Below are 16,364 nucleotides of genomic sequence, written 5' to 3'. Positions count from 1 at the left end.
CGTGCTTCAAAAACCCTCGAGCCTGTATTTTTTTTAACCCTGTATTTTTTCTTGTACCCCGCTTTATCTGAATTATATGCACTAATATATGACTTCAACCGCCATGTTTGTATTTTTCTGTAAATTGTTTGTGTTAAATAAAGTTAAGAGGTGGTGGTGGGTTGGGTGTTACTTCAAAGTAAAAGTTGAACTCTTGCTCCATTCGGTGCTACTTGTAATTTAGCCATAAAAATACTATTGTTGTATATAATTTGCATTTATTTATTTATTTATTTATAGGTTTTTGAAAACAAAAATAATGAACAGATGATAGGAGGCAAGCAAAACAATGAACTCAAACAATGAGGTCTTCATTATCAAATAATGTTCATGCTTTTTAAATTTAAAAAACATCTCAGTTAAAAGAATACTTGGAGTTATATTGTTGCTAATTTTAATTCTTTAAATCTTGCTTTGTTGGATAGGAGATATATTTACTTTATTACAATCTACTGTTATTTTTTACATGGACATGAATATCGTGGTACTGATTGCCAAGAACAAGGGTGATGTGTGTAATTACTGAGGGATAAGGCTGATGTGCCAAACCGTGACGCTATGAGAAGGAATTCTTCAAGCTAGGTTAAGAAGAGAGGTGACGATCAGTAAGCAGCAGTATAGCTCCATGCTGGGAAAAATATGCAGATGCAATGTTTACTTTGAGAGGGACTTAATTTTAATTGATGTAACAATGGAAACACAAAATTTTTAGGATTTTTAGGATTAGGAAAGTCTGTCCTATCTTGTCTTCCAACTAAAAACAAAACTGTAAGAAATTAATGTCAGCGAGACAAGTCGCCTGTCAACTTTGTTACTTTTATTTTGAAAAGCGGAAGCGGAGTGTAAGCGTTGAGGAAACGGTGCTTGCGTAAGAACAGCGCATGTTAGCTGCTAACTAAAACAATACAACTCAACACCTAATTTTCGACGCCACGAGAGGCGCAGTGCATCCATGGAGGTTCTCGACTCTGCAGAGAAAACAAGCGGTGGGTACAGTGGCAATCTGAACCAGCTGCGATATAAAGTAAGCTTTGTCTATGCCAGTTACACAGTTAGCGGGTGCCGTCTATTTAAAGGAATCGTGATATGCACACGCTGTCAAACTTAAGCTTTAGCATAAAAAAATCAATCAATTATTTTCTGATTTTTTTATTATTCTGTCAAGTATTATGCTTAATGTATTATCTAAACCATAGCTGGTGATATATTTGAAGAATCGAAATTTAAAACTCCTTTTATTAAGGGTTGTCCAGCAGTTATTCGGGTTCCCAAGCTTGTGGCTGTTTAAATACAGGGCAAAAAATACATATGTGTCATTGCTTTACCTAAGAAAATTATTGTCTTAGTAATATATGAGCAGCACTGAATTAAATGAATAACATATATGTATTGTTATAATGTGAGTTCTGGAGTTTAAAGCTGATTGCTGCCCTCTAAAGACCATTTGTTACATTACACCTTTATGTTTTAGATCCAAGCCTGTCTCTCTCATCCCTCCAACTCCTGGTGCCACCTCTGCAGCTTCTGTCTGCCTCCATGTGGCAGCTGGTGAAGCAGAAAGATGTGATGAGCTACCAGAAGCTGCAGGAGTTCGTGTTCACAGTGACAGAGGCGATTCCTGGTCTGATCAGCCACAGGCAGAGAGCCCAGCTCATCCTCGGACTCAGAGCGAGGGTGAGGAGGTAGTCTGGCTGGCATGCCATCCATGTATGTTTATTTTGCTGCATTGCTTCTGTAAAAACTCAGTTTATTGATATTTCAGTTGATACTGGAGCTTTGCAAAGGCTCGACACGTGGTTCTGTTGATTCTCAAGCAATCCAGAGCCATTTGGACAGACTACCAGTAACCTCTGAAAACACAGATGTAAGTACGTTAAAGAGAAGCGGATAAAATAAAGTGTGCCCAGTACCTTTTTCAACATATCACTTTAATTTGTTGCAGTATAGAGATGCAGAGGTGAAAACAACAGAGTCTACTTTTGTCGCTCTGGTTCAAAGTCTGCTGAAAGATCCAATTGAGAGGGCATATTTTTTTCAGGTAGGACATATTTTAGTATTTCATATCTTTGCTTGAAAATGCTCAGAATAAAAATAACATCTAATTATCTTACAGGAAGTGTTTCCAGTGGAATACGGTCCACAGTATGACTCAGCACTAAATATGTTATTATGGGATCTGCTCTCCAAGCTGGAAAAGTTGCTTCCAGTACCAGACCTAAAGCAGGTATTCAGTCAGATAACATAAGTGTTTCAGGTGATTTTCAGCAGGTTATATTAACACCGTGCTGTGATTACAGACTGTAGCCTGGCTGGACTCAGCTCCTTCTGTTTTGGAGGAATGCATTCAGCTGTCAACTGAAGATCTGAGCTTTATCTACCAGCACTACAAAAGTTCAGGACTACTGAAAATGGCATGTAAGTAGAGCTGCAGCAGTTTTCACAATCAACAAAACTATGAAGCAAGATGTTGCATCATTATAGTTGGGTTAAAAAGTCAGATTTAAAGTTGCATAATTAGTTCTCACTTCTTAATATTTCAAGATCAGTGGATAAATTCATAGCAACAGGTTTGTAGTGTCATAGTAATACACTTTATCAGAACTTTCTGAGATATAATGCTTATCTTAATCAGGCCCTGTGATATATTAAAGACCTAATAGTATCATATTAACCTAATGAGGTTTTTGCCCTCTCTCTGCGGGCTTACTTATGGTTCCTAGAGTTTTTAGAGGTAGAACAGGAGGTAGAACCTTCGGCTATTAAGCCCCTCTTCTGTGGAACCAGCTCCCGGTTTGGATTCTGGAGACAGACACCCCCTCTTCTTTTAAGATTAGGCCTAAAACTTTCCTTTTTGATAAAACTTATAGTTAGAGCTGGATCAGGTGACTCTGAATCCTCCCTTAGGCCTTGATTTTACTCTGTTATGGACAGGAACAGCTAAAGCACCAACAGCCGAGCAGTCATTCCTGTTTTACTTATTAAAAGCCCACTTGAAGTCCACCTGGTATGCATGTACAGTTGGTGCATTTCAATATAATTTCCCGCAGAAAAGTCAGCACACTCCCAAAAACTAGGCAGGCATGCAGACATCTCCATGTGACCCTCAGGATCACTATTTGATGACCAGATTATGTCAAATAGACCCTAGTGGACTGATTGTGATGCAATAGGCTTAGACTGGTTTGCTTTCTGTCCTGCTTTCCTCCGTTCACCCCCAACTGTGACAGAAGTGACAGCACCTCCCTCAGCCTGGTTCTGCGGGATTTTCATCTTGTTAAACACATTTTTTTTTCTTCCAAAGTCCTCATAGGTGGTTTCATGATTGTCAGTTTTCTTTCTAATATTGGAGGGTTTTTCAATCACAATATAAAGCACCTTGAGGCGACTGAATTGGCGTTATATGAATAAAATTGAATTGAATTATCTAACCTCTAAACACCCACCAAATCTCCAGCAAACCATTTGGGGTTAGGTGATGTTTCACTCACATGCTAAACAAGCAAATTTCCAGAAACTAGAATTTGTTATTTTTCAAATGAAGTCTCCTTCGTACATTTTGGCCTTGCAGTTATTCATTGATGGGATTTTCCATTTGGTTTTTCCAAACAGGGAAAATTCCACGAAGAGAGGTGAATATTAACTCAACCTTAACTCAAAGTGGGATACGGGTGACCTGATGGCTGTTAAGTGACAAAGCTATTTTAGTGACATTTCCTAATGTAATAAATTATATTTTTAATCTTATTTAATTTTATTTTAATATTTTTTTATGCCAAAAGAAATTTTAAAAAAAACGCAATTTGTATAAACAAAACTACATTTATTTAATCCTCTTTTTGTTTGCCATGTTTAAGTGAATTGTGTATTACAGTATGTTAACATAATTTTGACACCAAAATATAGAGGTGCTTGTGACTTCCTAATGCTTTTATCAGCAAACTTTAAATTACAGTTCCTGAGATTATACCTAGGTGACCTCTCAGGTTCAATGTTTTGAAGAGAAGGTTTGAGAGAAAAGGTTGAATTGGTTTGGAAATGCAATCAAAAATATTACTTCACATATAAATTAACTCAGTCATTCCATATTCTATTGTATATATTTATGTTTTAGACTGATACCACAAAATGATAGTGTAACCAGGCTTTAACCTACTGTGATTCCCACATATTTGTAACAGGTCAACTAAATGTTTAATAACAGATATAATAGATGTTGATGTGTTCATCACACCTAAATACATTTTTTTGTATTATAGTCATGTGTATGTGTGTGTACTATTATTAGTATACACTTTATACTCTTACTTCCTAGTACCTGAGCCTGTTTCTGATGGAGGTTTCTTCTTTTTAAAAGGGAGTTTTTCCTTCCCACTTCCCACTGTTGCCACATGTTTGCTTGTTTGCTCATAGGGTGTTGCCTAATTGCTGGAACCTTGGCTATATTATTGTAGTGTCTTTACTTTACAGTATAAAGCACCTTGAAGCATCTATTGTAGTTATTTGGTGCTATATAAATAAAAAATGAATTGAGAGATTTTGTTCACATATATCATGAAGTACTTCTGTCTCTCTCTTTTTTACAGACGGTCCTTCTTCCACTGCTGGTAACTCCATCATGTCTGCATTATCAATCCCTCCCTCACAAAAGACAAACGTATCAGTTGGACTGAACTCCATCCATAACTACGCTAACGTATTGAACCCCGTCACTTTAGTGGGAACCGACCAGTACAGCGTGGTCACCGTTTACACTGAAGTGGAAGTCGGAGCAGCTGAGGTGGATGAGCAAATGATGGAGTCGGCTGCAGTTCAAGTTCAGACGGATTTCTATGAAGAGGAGATAGTGGCTGTAAGTGCTGATAGCGCTGGCGACGAAGAGGCTCCTGCTGTGAGGGCCGAAGAAACGAGTGAGACTGTGGATGTAGCGAAAGCTTTGGAGACTTTGACGAGAACCTTTGCATTAAGGGGGCAAGACGTACTTACAGAAAAGAACAACCAGTCATCCATAAATGACGATCTTGAATCAGGAAAGGGAACAGATGAAGGAAAAAGCCATGAAGGGCATGAAATAAGTGACCAAGTGACTAAAGGGAAAAGGGAAGTCATTGCAGAAGAAGTGACAGATGAGTTCCAGCTTGGAGGCATAGAGAGAAATATATGCGCAGACCCGAAAGATAATTCATTTTCTGCTCAAGAAATGGCAGAAATCCAGACTGAAATGTCGGAAGCGCAGGAGTCTGACACGTCAGTAAACATGCGCAGATCCACACGTCTGCAACTAAAGACTTCACCGAGTTGGAACGAGACGTGTAAAATAAAAAGGACAGCAAGAGAAAATCCTGAAGAACCAAACATGTACAAAAGCATTATTTTTATTCCAAATATATTTACCAGAAATGTACACCTTATTTGAATAGCAAAAAATTTCAGATTAATTTGGTTATGTTGATCTTGGGTATAACTATTATAATCTAAAGATGCACTTTTTAATTGATGCAGGAATAGGAATAAGGAATATGGTTAAAATAATAGAAGAAAATAGGTCATTACTCTCATGTCTGGTTGGTAAATGTGAAGCTACAGCCAGCATCCTTGAGCACTTGCTCTGAATCAGTGCAAATGTAAAAAAAATAAAAATACAAAAATCTGCCCGTCAACACTGCTAAAGCTCACTAATGAACATGTTATAGGCTGAACGATTACTTGGTTTTAACATCTTTGTGCTAACTGGAGCATATTTACTATACAGATAAAAAGCAAGAATTTGGTGTACTTGTGCACCCAATTCTTTAAAAGATCAAAATTAGCATGATATTAATCCCTATTATGAGTGCATATAAACTGACCACAGCTGTATTCCAGGACAAGATGACAGACTAATACTTTGTAGGGATTTTTATGTACTATGTACTTTATGTATTTAAGCATTTTGATTAAACATTTATGGTTTCCTGCTACACTTTCTTCTACTTGTTCATATCACAAAAATGTGAAAAGTCAGAGAGAGTTCCCTTTAAATATTGTGACACAGTGTTTTGATTTCTCCAGAAGCACTGCTGAGGGATCAGCTGCCCCATCTGTGATAGCCATCAAAGGATCTGACAAAGGTGATGTGATGTCAAGAAGAAAACAATGTTGAACTTCTTAAATAAATCCACTCATGTATCTGTTCCTTTATTTTAATGCAGGAGATGCAGACGAGATGACATCTATCATCTTCACCTGCTCGCAGTGTCCTTTCCATAACTCGGATGAAAACAGTCCTCCACACTTCCACATGCAGAGCGTTCGCAAAGAAGCATACAGGACTCTGTCGGGAGTTAAATTTACACCATCCCCCTCCAGCACAGATGAAATATTTACATCTATTAAACTTTTTCCCAGAGGAAGCTCTGGGGAGAGAAAAGCAGAGCAGCAAGAGCAAAGCAGAGAGAGTGTTTCTCAGTTGCACGGCCGTCAGAGATCGCTCACATGCGAAACGTGCGGTAAGACGTTCACCCGGACGTCGGATGTCAGGAGACACCAGCTCACTCACACGGGAGAGAGACCGTTTCACTGCTCGCAGTGTGACCGAACCTTCCAGCACTCGTGGGATCTGGCGAAGCACAAGAGCAAACATCACGGCGTAGCCATCTCCTTCACCTGCCAGGTATGCAGGAGCTCCTTCGCCAACCTGAGGGCGTTGACTGTCCACCATAAAAAGTCTCACTCGCAGGAGAGCCAGCTGCCTCAAATGTGCTCCATCTGCAGTCAGAGTTTCCCTACTTCATCTGAGCTGCTGGAGCACAGGAAGTCCCACGTCACCGCTAAACGCTACATCTGCCAGCAGTGCGGCGAAGGCTTCGACACCCTGCTCGCACGCTCTCAGCACAGGCAGATGCACCAGGTGAAGCGTCAGTTTAAATGTCCACATTGTGAGAAGACGTACACTCGGAGGTCTGACGTTAAGAGGCATCTGGCCACCCACACTGGGGAGCGACCCTACCAGTGCAACCAGTGCAGCAAACGGTTCTCGCTGCGCTTCATGCTCATCAAACACCTCCGTGTTCACACGGGTGAGCGCCCTTTCCAGTGCTCCCACTGCCCAAAGAGGTTCACCCTGGTGTCTGTGCTGGCCAGACATGAGAGGATGCACACCGGGGAGAAACCCTTCCTCTGTTCTCAGTGCGGGAAAGGCTTTTTGTCACAGGGCGAGCTCTCAAAACATCACAGGTCACACGTGGACGACAGGCCGTACTCCTGCCCTCAGTGCGGGAAGCGCTTTAAGAGCAAGAAAACACAGCAAGAGCACATCGTCTCGCACACCGGGGCCCGCCCCTACCCCTGCACTTACTGCGGGAAGGGCTTCACCAAACCCTACGCCCTCACCAGACACAACCTTATCCACACAGGAGAGAGGCCATTCCCCTGTGGACACTGTGAGAAGTCCTTCCTCACCCTCAGCGAGGCTCAGTTGCATCAGAGAATCCACACGGGGGAACGCCCGTATCCCTGCGACACATGCGAGCTGAAGTTCAAGAGCTCGTCCGAGCTGGCACGACACAAACGCAGCCATTCTGGCTTAAAGCGGGTGAAGCCGCGCTGCGAGCGGTGCATGATGACATTCGCTTCTAAGGCCAAACTGAAAAAACACATGGAGACACATAGGGACGAAGGAGACACAGTGCAGTCTGTAGAGACCAAGGAATGAAACTTGTAACAGAAACTCTCAGAGGTTAAATAAGTAGGGTGGGGAAAAAGAAGGAATATTTTGTTTAGATGTTTAGATTTATATAATTGGAGAAAATATATGTTATGCAGATCAGGAGCGAAACAGGCCCTCAGCTTGTCAGTAAATTTGATTTTTTTTTAAAATAGTTTCCGCTTTTTATATTGGCAGTTTTACTCTTTTCACTTCACAACAAGGAAATCCTATTCAAAATACTCTCAAATGGAAGATGAACAAAAACTGCTCCTGTAGTGGACTTTTTCACTGCGTGTACTGTCTTTTTCCTTCTCTGTGCATTGCAATAGTGCATTGCACTATTGCCCACCTATAAATGAAAACAAAGATACTACCAGCAGGTAGTAAACAAAGGAAAAACATGATTTTCTAGATCCAATTTCTAGACTTCTTGGAGAACTCTGTCATCATACTTTAAAATGAGCATCATGCAATAAATGCTCCTTTTATGATGTGTGTAATGTTTCTTTTTTTGCTGAGAAAGTGTTGTATGTTGGATTGCATTCAACTTTAAGGCCAAACCAGGCGACTTCAAAGGGTTACAGAGTTCAGTCTTGTGATGAGTAACAATGACAGGAAATCAGAGGTTGATATCTCTGCAGCTACTGAATGCATTATTGTGAAATGTGGTCAGACATGCACATCCTCCCCTCAGGACTATTTATAATAACTGTACAGAAACAGGTTTTCTGTCACCGCCATTGCCTTCATCTGTAGTGATAACGCTGCTCTTTAGTAAGTCTTAGCACTTTGTTGTGGTAAGTTTCTTCCATTTAAGCCTTAATAATTTAAGACGATAAAACACCTGAACATACACAACCTGCAAAATGCATAGACGGATTATGAAAGTTTAGGGTCTCTGGGCACCTGTATGTAAACGTCCACTCATCCCACAGAGAAGCTGAAACCCATGCAGTTTTGGTAGTTTTGTCTCACCAAATAGATATTTTACTGATGTTCTACAACATTTTGTCTCATTACAGTCATGTTTTATCCTATGTTGGATCTTTGCGTATCATTTTGATTGTTTTTTTAATCTCTTTACCTTTTTGTGTCTCAGTTTTTGTTTCATATCTCATCTTGCACCACTGATCATAAATGCACCATCTCCAACATTTTTTTCTTTCGAAAACTTGCTTGACATTTGGAGCTGCTGAGGTGACCTTGAAAAATTATTCTGCATGTCAGGTGATGTGTCTTCTTTATTTCTGTCAGCAGTTCACATAAAAACCAAATGACTCACTGATCTGATGGTTATGGTGTTATAAAGATGATAAACATAACCTAATTTCCTTCACGCAGCTCCAGCTGTCTGTGGTAAAAAACAGTCTGTCCCCTTCATTTTCTGGTAGAGTTCCTCCTACACTAACTGAGAACTAATGGTGTTCTGTGTCTATTTTAAAACATTGGAAAATTCTCCCTAATTTCATGTGAATTTTCTGCTATGGTACCAGGCTGTTGTGAAGTTTGTGAGGATGTTCTCTGCATCAGTGCAGTCCAGAAGAACTCTTAAGAACACGATAATCTCAGACTGTGAACCGCCTCCATGCATGTAGCCTCTTTGTTGCTGTGGGTGTAATGGGTGGGTTGCTCCATATACAGCTGCAGAGGTTGCCACAAATTAAGTAGCGTGGCAAAAACCTGATCCCTCCCATAAATCTGATTGGTCCTCCTGTGCACCAAGAAAAAACTATGCTGTCATATCAATGCAATAAGTGGATAATGACATTGTCATGGTCCCTGTTTTTGAGCTTCTGGGATATTTGGGGTTTCCTGGTTTAGTATTTTTGCCTCTATATTGTGTATTATTAAGTCTTCTGGTTATAGTGTTATATTTATTTTCCTGGGCTTATGATGAATCCTGTTTTCTGTGCTGATAGTTCTCTGATTACTTATTTGATAGGAATACCTTTTGGTATTCCTCTTCTATTTTTTTAGTCTTGTCTCTGTCTGTCTTGTGTCTTTGTGTCAAGTTTGCATATGTTAGTGCTGGTCTCAGTATTAGTGTCTTCCTGTTTTATTTTGATAGGCCTATGTGCACCGTGTTCCATTTTGCTTCCCCTGTCTCTTTGGTCTGTAATTAGTGTAAGCTTTATTCCTTCCCGTTCCCTCGTTACCCTTGGTGTATATATTGTCTGAGACTTCCCTCGCTCTTTGTTGTGTTCTCCCTCTAGCTGTGTGCTGTTTGTTCTGTGTTTCTTCCCAGCTGCCCAGTTGTTTCCTAGTTTCTGCCTGATCTAAGTTTTGGGTTTTGTTCCCTAAATTATAGAAATTAAGATGCTGTTAAGTTCATGTTTAGTCTCTAGTTTAGTCTGTTCAGTACTTTCTTTTGGGTCCATTGCCTACCGACTAGACAGCCAGCCCATGACAGATTACTCAATATGGTTTCAAGGTCAAATCTGGTGCTCACAATGAAGGTTAAAGTCAAACGCTTAGCCTACCTAGGTACTCATGTCCCCCGAGGCCTAGTATATTATTGTGACGCTGAAGATGGTCCATACAAAAAATGTGGGTAATATAAAGTTTTTATTGATTTTGACCTTGACCTTTGACCAATTTTCCCAAAATTAAATCAGTGTCGTATCTACCGTCACATAAAATTTGACAATGATATCTTGAAAACTGTTGATGTTCGACTGTGAACAGACAGACAAACAAACTGAACTGACTACATACTCCCTCCCTTAGTGGGGAGAAAAAGCATGTTCAAAAGGAGAACTGTACTTTATTGCATGATATGATATTACTATATTAGTACCATTTATCTCCTATGACATCTTGCGCAAATGTACCTTTCTTTTCTTTTGATTTTTTTTATTTGACTCTTTTTTGGTTTTGATTCTTTTCTTCTTCTTTTTTCCTTTCTCTCTTTTCCCACGTCTTGATGCATGCTCAACCATCCAGGTAAGTAAATCCCAAAAGGATCATTCTATTCATCTGGATGTAGCGTTTTCAGTGGGAGAAACTTCTTCAGTCTCAGCTGACTGCAGGTTTCCCCAGTCTTAGAAACATTTACACAATAACTCAACCTAGCCCACTCAATGAACAATGGTCTGTGAGGTCAGTTCCTTTATCATTAATATGCAAATTGTCATGTCCATTGATCAAGCAGAGTCACATTATAAGGTTATAAAAGTGATCATAATTAACTTTGTATAAGTGATTCTAAATAAACTAAATTTAGAAATTGTTTACGTAACACTCTAAGAGAGGTTATTTAATACTGAAGTTGGGGTGAGGCTACTCCAATCAGCACTGGCTAGGCTTCACCTGTATGATTATAGTGACTGACCTGGAACTTTCTTCCTTGTATGTGGTGTTGTCGTCCTTTAGCAATGGCATATATAATGCTTACTTTGTGGTCCAGACCATCCAAAAAGCTTCACTAGTGGTGATGAGTGAAATTCTAGCACTACTTAGCAGTATGTGTGTCTGTGCCTCGCACCGCTGAAGATTGCTAGCATTAGCTGATATTATAGCACTCCATTTTTGTTCATTTTGAGAATATGGTTTAAAGTCTTTTGAGAAAAAAGTCCAAATGTGAAGATTAAACCTGATGTTCTAAGTCAAACAACTGCCATGGGTGCTATACGCTCTACAAAATGCCTCATGTAGATGAATTTGTGAAACAACTTGATTAGCCATCTTAGCTAATGTTAGCAATGTACATTTTGCAGTCTTTAGGTTTCTGTTGCCATACCTCCCCTGTGTTCCGCGCTTCACATTTAGACACTCATGTCTTCATGTTTTATCTCGTTTGGTCCTACTTTTCTCCTGTTTTGTTCTTATATCTGTTTCTCTCCCTGCCCCAGTGTGAAGCGTGTGTGTCTTAGTCTTCTTCTCAGTGTGTTTTCTGTTTTATCGTGTTAGTCCCTTGCCCTGTGTTTATTCCCCTGTGTTTCCACTTCCCTAATCACCCTCATGTGAATATATAGTGTCAGTTTTCCTTTGTCCTTTAGTGCTTTGTCTGTCTGGCTCCTTCTATGTTCCAGGTTTTAGGTTTTTCTATGTTCCTTATGTACCACACCCTTAGTGTTTAATTTCACCCAGTTGAAGTTAGTTGCTCTAGTCTCAGCTTACCTTTTGTTAAGATTCAGTTTCAAGCTCTGTTTGTCTGCATTTGGGACTCAAATTTTCGGTCCTCATCCTCACTCCACATGATTTGCGCACCCATGCCGTGACAAGACTTTCTTTCTAAAAAACATTATTTCCACTTTATTCTTAAAATAGAATTTCAAGTTTTGACTTGAAAATGAACGCTAATACTTTTTTTTTTTTAATCAGTGTGGCCTGGCCCCTCTTTAATTTGGTCTGTGGATAGTTCCCAAGCAAAAGTACCTGTCAAAGCGAAAACAGGTGTGTCACATTCCTGCGCTCACCACAGATCCCAGGAGATCTGAGATTGGCTGTGTTATGTTGCTCTCTGCGTGCAGATGGCCACTTGGCGTGATGGTCGAAAACATGAAAAGATTTATATTTTATAAGAAGTAAGTGGTGTGTAGATTTTTAGTCATTTTTTACATCCTATAAATTACAAAATGTTTGAAGTCACCTGTCAGTCTCACTTTATCTCAGTCCCACTAAAATTTGGTGAAAGTGGAACAACATACAAACCTTTCATTCTAGATGTCCACAATACAGCTTTTTTTTTTTTGACGTAATCCACTGCTTTTGTAATTTTTTACACTTTGGTAAAAGTATTTCAAACACCAAAACAATTTCTCTAAGATTTAAAGAATTTTTTTTAAAAAAAGAAGAAGCCTGTATTATGTAAAAGTGCCATCAACAGGAAAGTTTAAGATGATGTGTTTAAAAAAAAAAAAAAGCAAAACTGGCTTAGATCCCAAACTGCCACAAAATGAGATCAGTCTTCTCCTGCCACTTTTTCTGGGTATTCCCTCTCTGTCATCATGTCAGTATTATGGTTATCCTTATAAAAAGAGGCAGTTGAATGTGGTTAATTAACCGAGATGTTTTCATTAGCTCTGACTAGGCAGGTAGGTGATTGGTGGGGAGGGCATGCAAAGCAGGAGTCACCAGAATAAAAATGTCCCTGTCATATTAATGGGAGACTAACTGAAGCAGAATAATAGTAGGTGAGGTAGTGGGTTTCTATTTTTAACCTGCCTTTTACTCACTTTATATTTTTATGGGTTTTTTATTCTATTGAACACCATTAAAATACATAAATATCAGTGTTTGGGGTTCCATAATAACACTAATGCAGTCCTGATGAAGCAGAATAGACTTGTTTGTATTTTTTTGTGTTTAGCTCCTAATATGTAGTACCTAAGGGTGTTTTAAGATTTTAAAAATAACCTTTTACTGCACTTATCCTGGAATCATTTATTCTACAAATGGAAAACTGTAAAAGTCAAAGGGATGGCTCCTCCACACCGAGAGAGGGTGTGCATTGGTTGATTCTCGGTCATTTCCCCCTGCAATCACCTCTTCTCTTGATCAGGGCAGCAGTGAGCAGGCAGATGTCGGGATGTGACTGTCAGCGGAGGACTTTGGAGGACTGGTGACCAAGCATGTGGAAAGAACCTTCAGAACAAACAGATAAATAAGGTGGAAACAAGGCAGCTGCGGATGCAGATAACGACTCAACGCGCACCCATCAGTGTGATTTACAGTCCAGTTGGCAATGGTTTTGCTGGTGGCGGATTAATAAACAGTCATAAAGCTTTGGGAGAACGGCTGTGTGTGTTGCAGGACGACGAGGGTGAAGGCACTGATAGAAGAAAAAGGAGGAGAGAGGGAGAGTGTAACGGAGAGAGAAGTGAGTAGATAAAGCCAGGATCATGAGTGCACTGCCTTACGACTCGCTGTCGGCTCGGCCGAGTCCCAGCAGACAAGCTTTGGACTGGGAGCGTGAGCAGCTAGCTGTGCGACGACTGTCTTCACGGAGTCTTGACCTGCTGACTCCGCCTCCTCTTCCTCGTCGACCCTCTGCTATCCCTGGCTACCTGCTGCCTCCATACCAAGGTCAGGAGGAGCAGCTCAGCCTGCAGCAGCAGCAACAGCAGCGTCTCTCCTTGTCCGTGTGCTCAGAAGCCTCCCTGGCGCCCCCTGCTCCTCCACCTGTGGGTGCTGGCCCACCCTGCTGCCATTCCGTGGGAGTCATGCACCTCTTGCGTCTGGGTCTCCTAGCCTTCAGCTGCCTCTTCTGGGCAGCTGGACTGGCTATCTTCACACTGGGTGTGTGGGCTCAAATTTCCCTGGCAGACTACATGATGCTCTCCGCCAACCGCTACCCCAATGCCCCGCTCATCCTTCTGTCCACAGGTGCGGCCATCACAGCATGGGGCTTCCTGGGTTGCCTGGGGGTGGCTGCAAACCTGCCTTGCGTGCTAAGGGCTTACGGCTTCTTTCAGCTTGCTGCACTTGTAGCCGGTTTGGCAGCAGGACTCTCGGGCCTCTTTTACCGTGAAGAAATTGCCGGTGGATTTCGCAGCGGTTTACAGCGAGCAGTGGCGGGCTACACAGAGGATGAAGGCCGTGCCGACGCTCTAGACAGCCTGCAGAGGGCTCTGAAGTGTTGTGGAGCTGATGGTTGGCGCGACTGGCTTGTGTCTGACTGGGCTATCCAGCATATGAACTTCCTGCCCATTGAGAACGGGACCTCGGTGTCCTTGCCCGACAGCTGCTGCGTGAGGCGAAAGGGTTGCAAGAATCGGCCTCTTCTGGCAGATGATGGTGACGGCGTGGCTGCTGCGGGGATCCATCCGCATGGCTGCTTCCGCAAAGTCTTCAGCTTGGTCAATGACAATGTCTTCCATATTGCTGCTACTGTGCTGGGGTTAGCCTTCACACAGATTGGAGGCATTGCCCTGGCTTGTCTGTTAGCCAATAAACTGGCACCGAGACAGCATGGACGTGTAGTAGCACATTAATACTCTATCTAATTAATAAGGCTAGCTGGTGGATTGGCCATTTGAGTTTAATAGAGTTGGGAAGTTTGAAAACCCCCAGGAATTTGTAGGACTTATATAGCACTAAAAGTAACTCAAACATATGACACATGATTCTTTGACAAAACAGTCGAAGGTCCAAACTTGTGCTCAGAAATCCAGCACATCTCTTAAATTCCTTCACTGTCCTTCTTTACAGCTTGATGAGGGAAGCTACAGATAGCATTTTCCTGAAAAATTTAATACCTTGGGGCTGAAGATTCTATAGATTACCAAACTGATCATTGTGTAGTTAACATTTACTTTAAAATGAAGTATTACAGGAAAAAAATGCATATTGCAACTATAATGTTCTTCTTATATTATCCTTCAGTGGTTTCAGTCAAATTACTACTTTTGTGCGTCACTTTTCCCTTTGCAGCTGTATTACCCTCACTGGCCTCAGCATGAATAATGGAGGTTGTCTTCTCATGATATGTTTTTTGTGCTACATGCAACAGCGTAGGAACAACTTTGCGTAACAGACTTCAGATCTCACCTGGTGGCAGTACAGTGGGACATTTTCTCCTTTTGCTGTATGAATTAATTAAGAAATGTTTAAATTACGGCATGAAATAATATACCTCTCTGTGTACAGTATTACATATTTGATCCTTGGACCTTTTCACTTCTGGCACACCTCAGTCCTAAATGCACAGGAATGTTCACCAGCTGTTTTCCACTTTGATTGTTTAGTCTGGCTGCGCTCACAGATGTTTGTATCTACTTCATTTAGTTTTCCCATCTCAGAGATCACCCTGCACTGGTTTTGGTGCTGGTTTTAATATTACTGTCTGGTATTTTGTGTTGTTTTTACACCCAGTAGTGCGTACTAATTTCCACTGTGTCAAGTGCGTTGGTTAGAGAGTTTGTTAAATTATGACTGCTTTCGAACAGTTTCTTCCAGATGTCACTGTGTTGTTCCAAAGCACATCATTGAAAGGTATGAGCAGAAACATACACTACTGGCATGAAACAACAAGCGACAGCAAAAAGTTGGGTTATATAAGCATTTTTCTTGCTCTTCTTCTTAGCTTTTTAGCTTAGCATTATACTTGTGAGACATATGCAAAGTTATAAAGAAAGTATTTCAATAAGATGAATGTGAATGTGTTTTATTGTACATGTTTTAGTATTACTATGCACTGAAGTTATATGAAAACCTTTCAGCCTTGTCATTATGGTGCATCTCCTCATTCCTTCCTTTTTATTTGTCTTATTAATGTAATATATGATAAATGTTCCCTGTTTAATAATGTATAACTGGTATATGATTACCAGCTGTGCAAGCAAGCATGACCTACACTGTAAACTATTTATGTAAACAATAAACAAAGAAAACATTTGCCTCAATATGAGATATAAATCGATTGCTATGGTCTTCTACCCTCAATAATGTTAAATTTGTAAATTCTGGTAATGAAGAATTCATGCATAATAAACATGTTGTGAAGCTCTTTGGGGTTCTAATGTGTTTTTCTTTCGCTTTAATGTAGATTAATAGCCTTCATCCTTAATGTGGGAACCTTGTGCATGCATTTTAAAGAGCTATAGAAGCAGCTCTATGTCTTTATTTCGTTGGGAAGGTCATGCTGGAGGTGTGCCAAAGGAGTAAATTCTCATTGCATTGAGAAGTAGATCATCACTGG

General features: G+C 40.6%; 2 protein-coding genes across 4 annotated transcripts; both read left to right on the top strand.

Annotated features, from left to right (window-relative positions):
- Positions 1-861: 861 nt before the first annotated feature.
- LOC100704179 (zinc finger protein 184) lies at positions 862-8,218 on the top strand. Of its 2 annotated transcripts, none has more exons than XM_005456682.4 (9): positions 862-1,025; positions 1,511-1,713; positions 1,802-1,903; positions 1,982-2,077; positions 2,153-2,263; positions 2,337-2,454; positions 4,623-5,394; positions 6,088-6,146; positions 6,228-8,218. In XM_005456682.4, the coding sequence occupies exons 1-9, from the start codon at positions 992-994 to the stop codon at positions 7,727-7,729; spliced, it is 2,997 nt and encodes a 998-aa protein (XP_005456739.1). In that variant the 5' UTR covers positions 862-991; the 3' UTR covers positions 7,730-8,218. The 2 variants fall into 2 exon arrangements, with proteins under 2 accessions (XP_005456739.1, XP_019202077.1); XM_019346532.2 differs by having other exon boundaries at positions 932-1,063.
- Positions 8,219-10,628: 2,410 nt separating this feature from the next.
- Positions 10,629-16,162, top strand: LOC112842708 (tetraspanin-7-like). 2 transcript variants are annotated; one of them, XM_025899933.1, is made up of 3 exons: positions 12,092-12,118; positions 12,196-12,249; positions 13,227-16,162. In XM_025899933.1, exon 3 carries the CDS (start codon positions 13,567-13,569, stop codon positions 14,656-14,658), a length of 1,092 nt encoding a protein of 363 aa, XP_025755718.1. In that variant the 5' UTR covers positions 12,092-12,118; positions 12,196-12,249; positions 13,227-13,566; the 3' UTR covers positions 14,659-16,162. The 2 variants fall into 2 exon arrangements, with proteins under 2 accessions (XP_025755719.1, XP_025755718.1); XM_025899934.1 differs by lacking the exons at positions 12,092-12,118; positions 12,196-12,249 and adding an exon at positions 10,629-10,666.
- Positions 16,163-16,364: the final 202 nt, after the last annotated feature.

Source organism: Oreochromis niloticus, linkage group LG17, assembly GCF_001858045.2.
Source record: "Oreochromis niloticus isolate F11D_XX linkage group LG17, O_niloticus_UMD_NMBU, whole genome shotgun sequence".
In the NCBI taxonomy this organism is placed as follows: domain Eukaryota; kingdom Metazoa; phylum Chordata; class Actinopteri; order Cichliformes; family Cichlidae; genus Oreochromis; species Oreochromis niloticus.
Note: the sequence above shows the minus strand (reverse complement) of the source record. Positions and strands in the feature narration are given on the sequence as shown.

Coding starts and splice junctions, on each gene's coding strand:
- LOC100704179 (XM_005456682.4), top strand. CDS start 992: ATGGAGGTTCTCGACTCTGCAGAGAAAACAAGCG. Junction 1,904..1,981: donor TAACCTCTGAAAACACAGAT/GTAAGTACGTTA, acceptor AATTTGTTGCAG/TATAGAGATGCAGAGGTGAA. Junction 2,455..4,622: donor AGGACTACTGAAAATGGCAT/GTAAGTAGAGCT, acceptor TCTTTTTTACAG/ACGGTCCTTCTTCCACTGCT.
- LOC112842708 (XM_025899934.1), top strand. CDS start 13,567: ATGAGTGCACTGCCTTACGACTCGCTGTCGGCTCGGCCGAGTCCCAGC.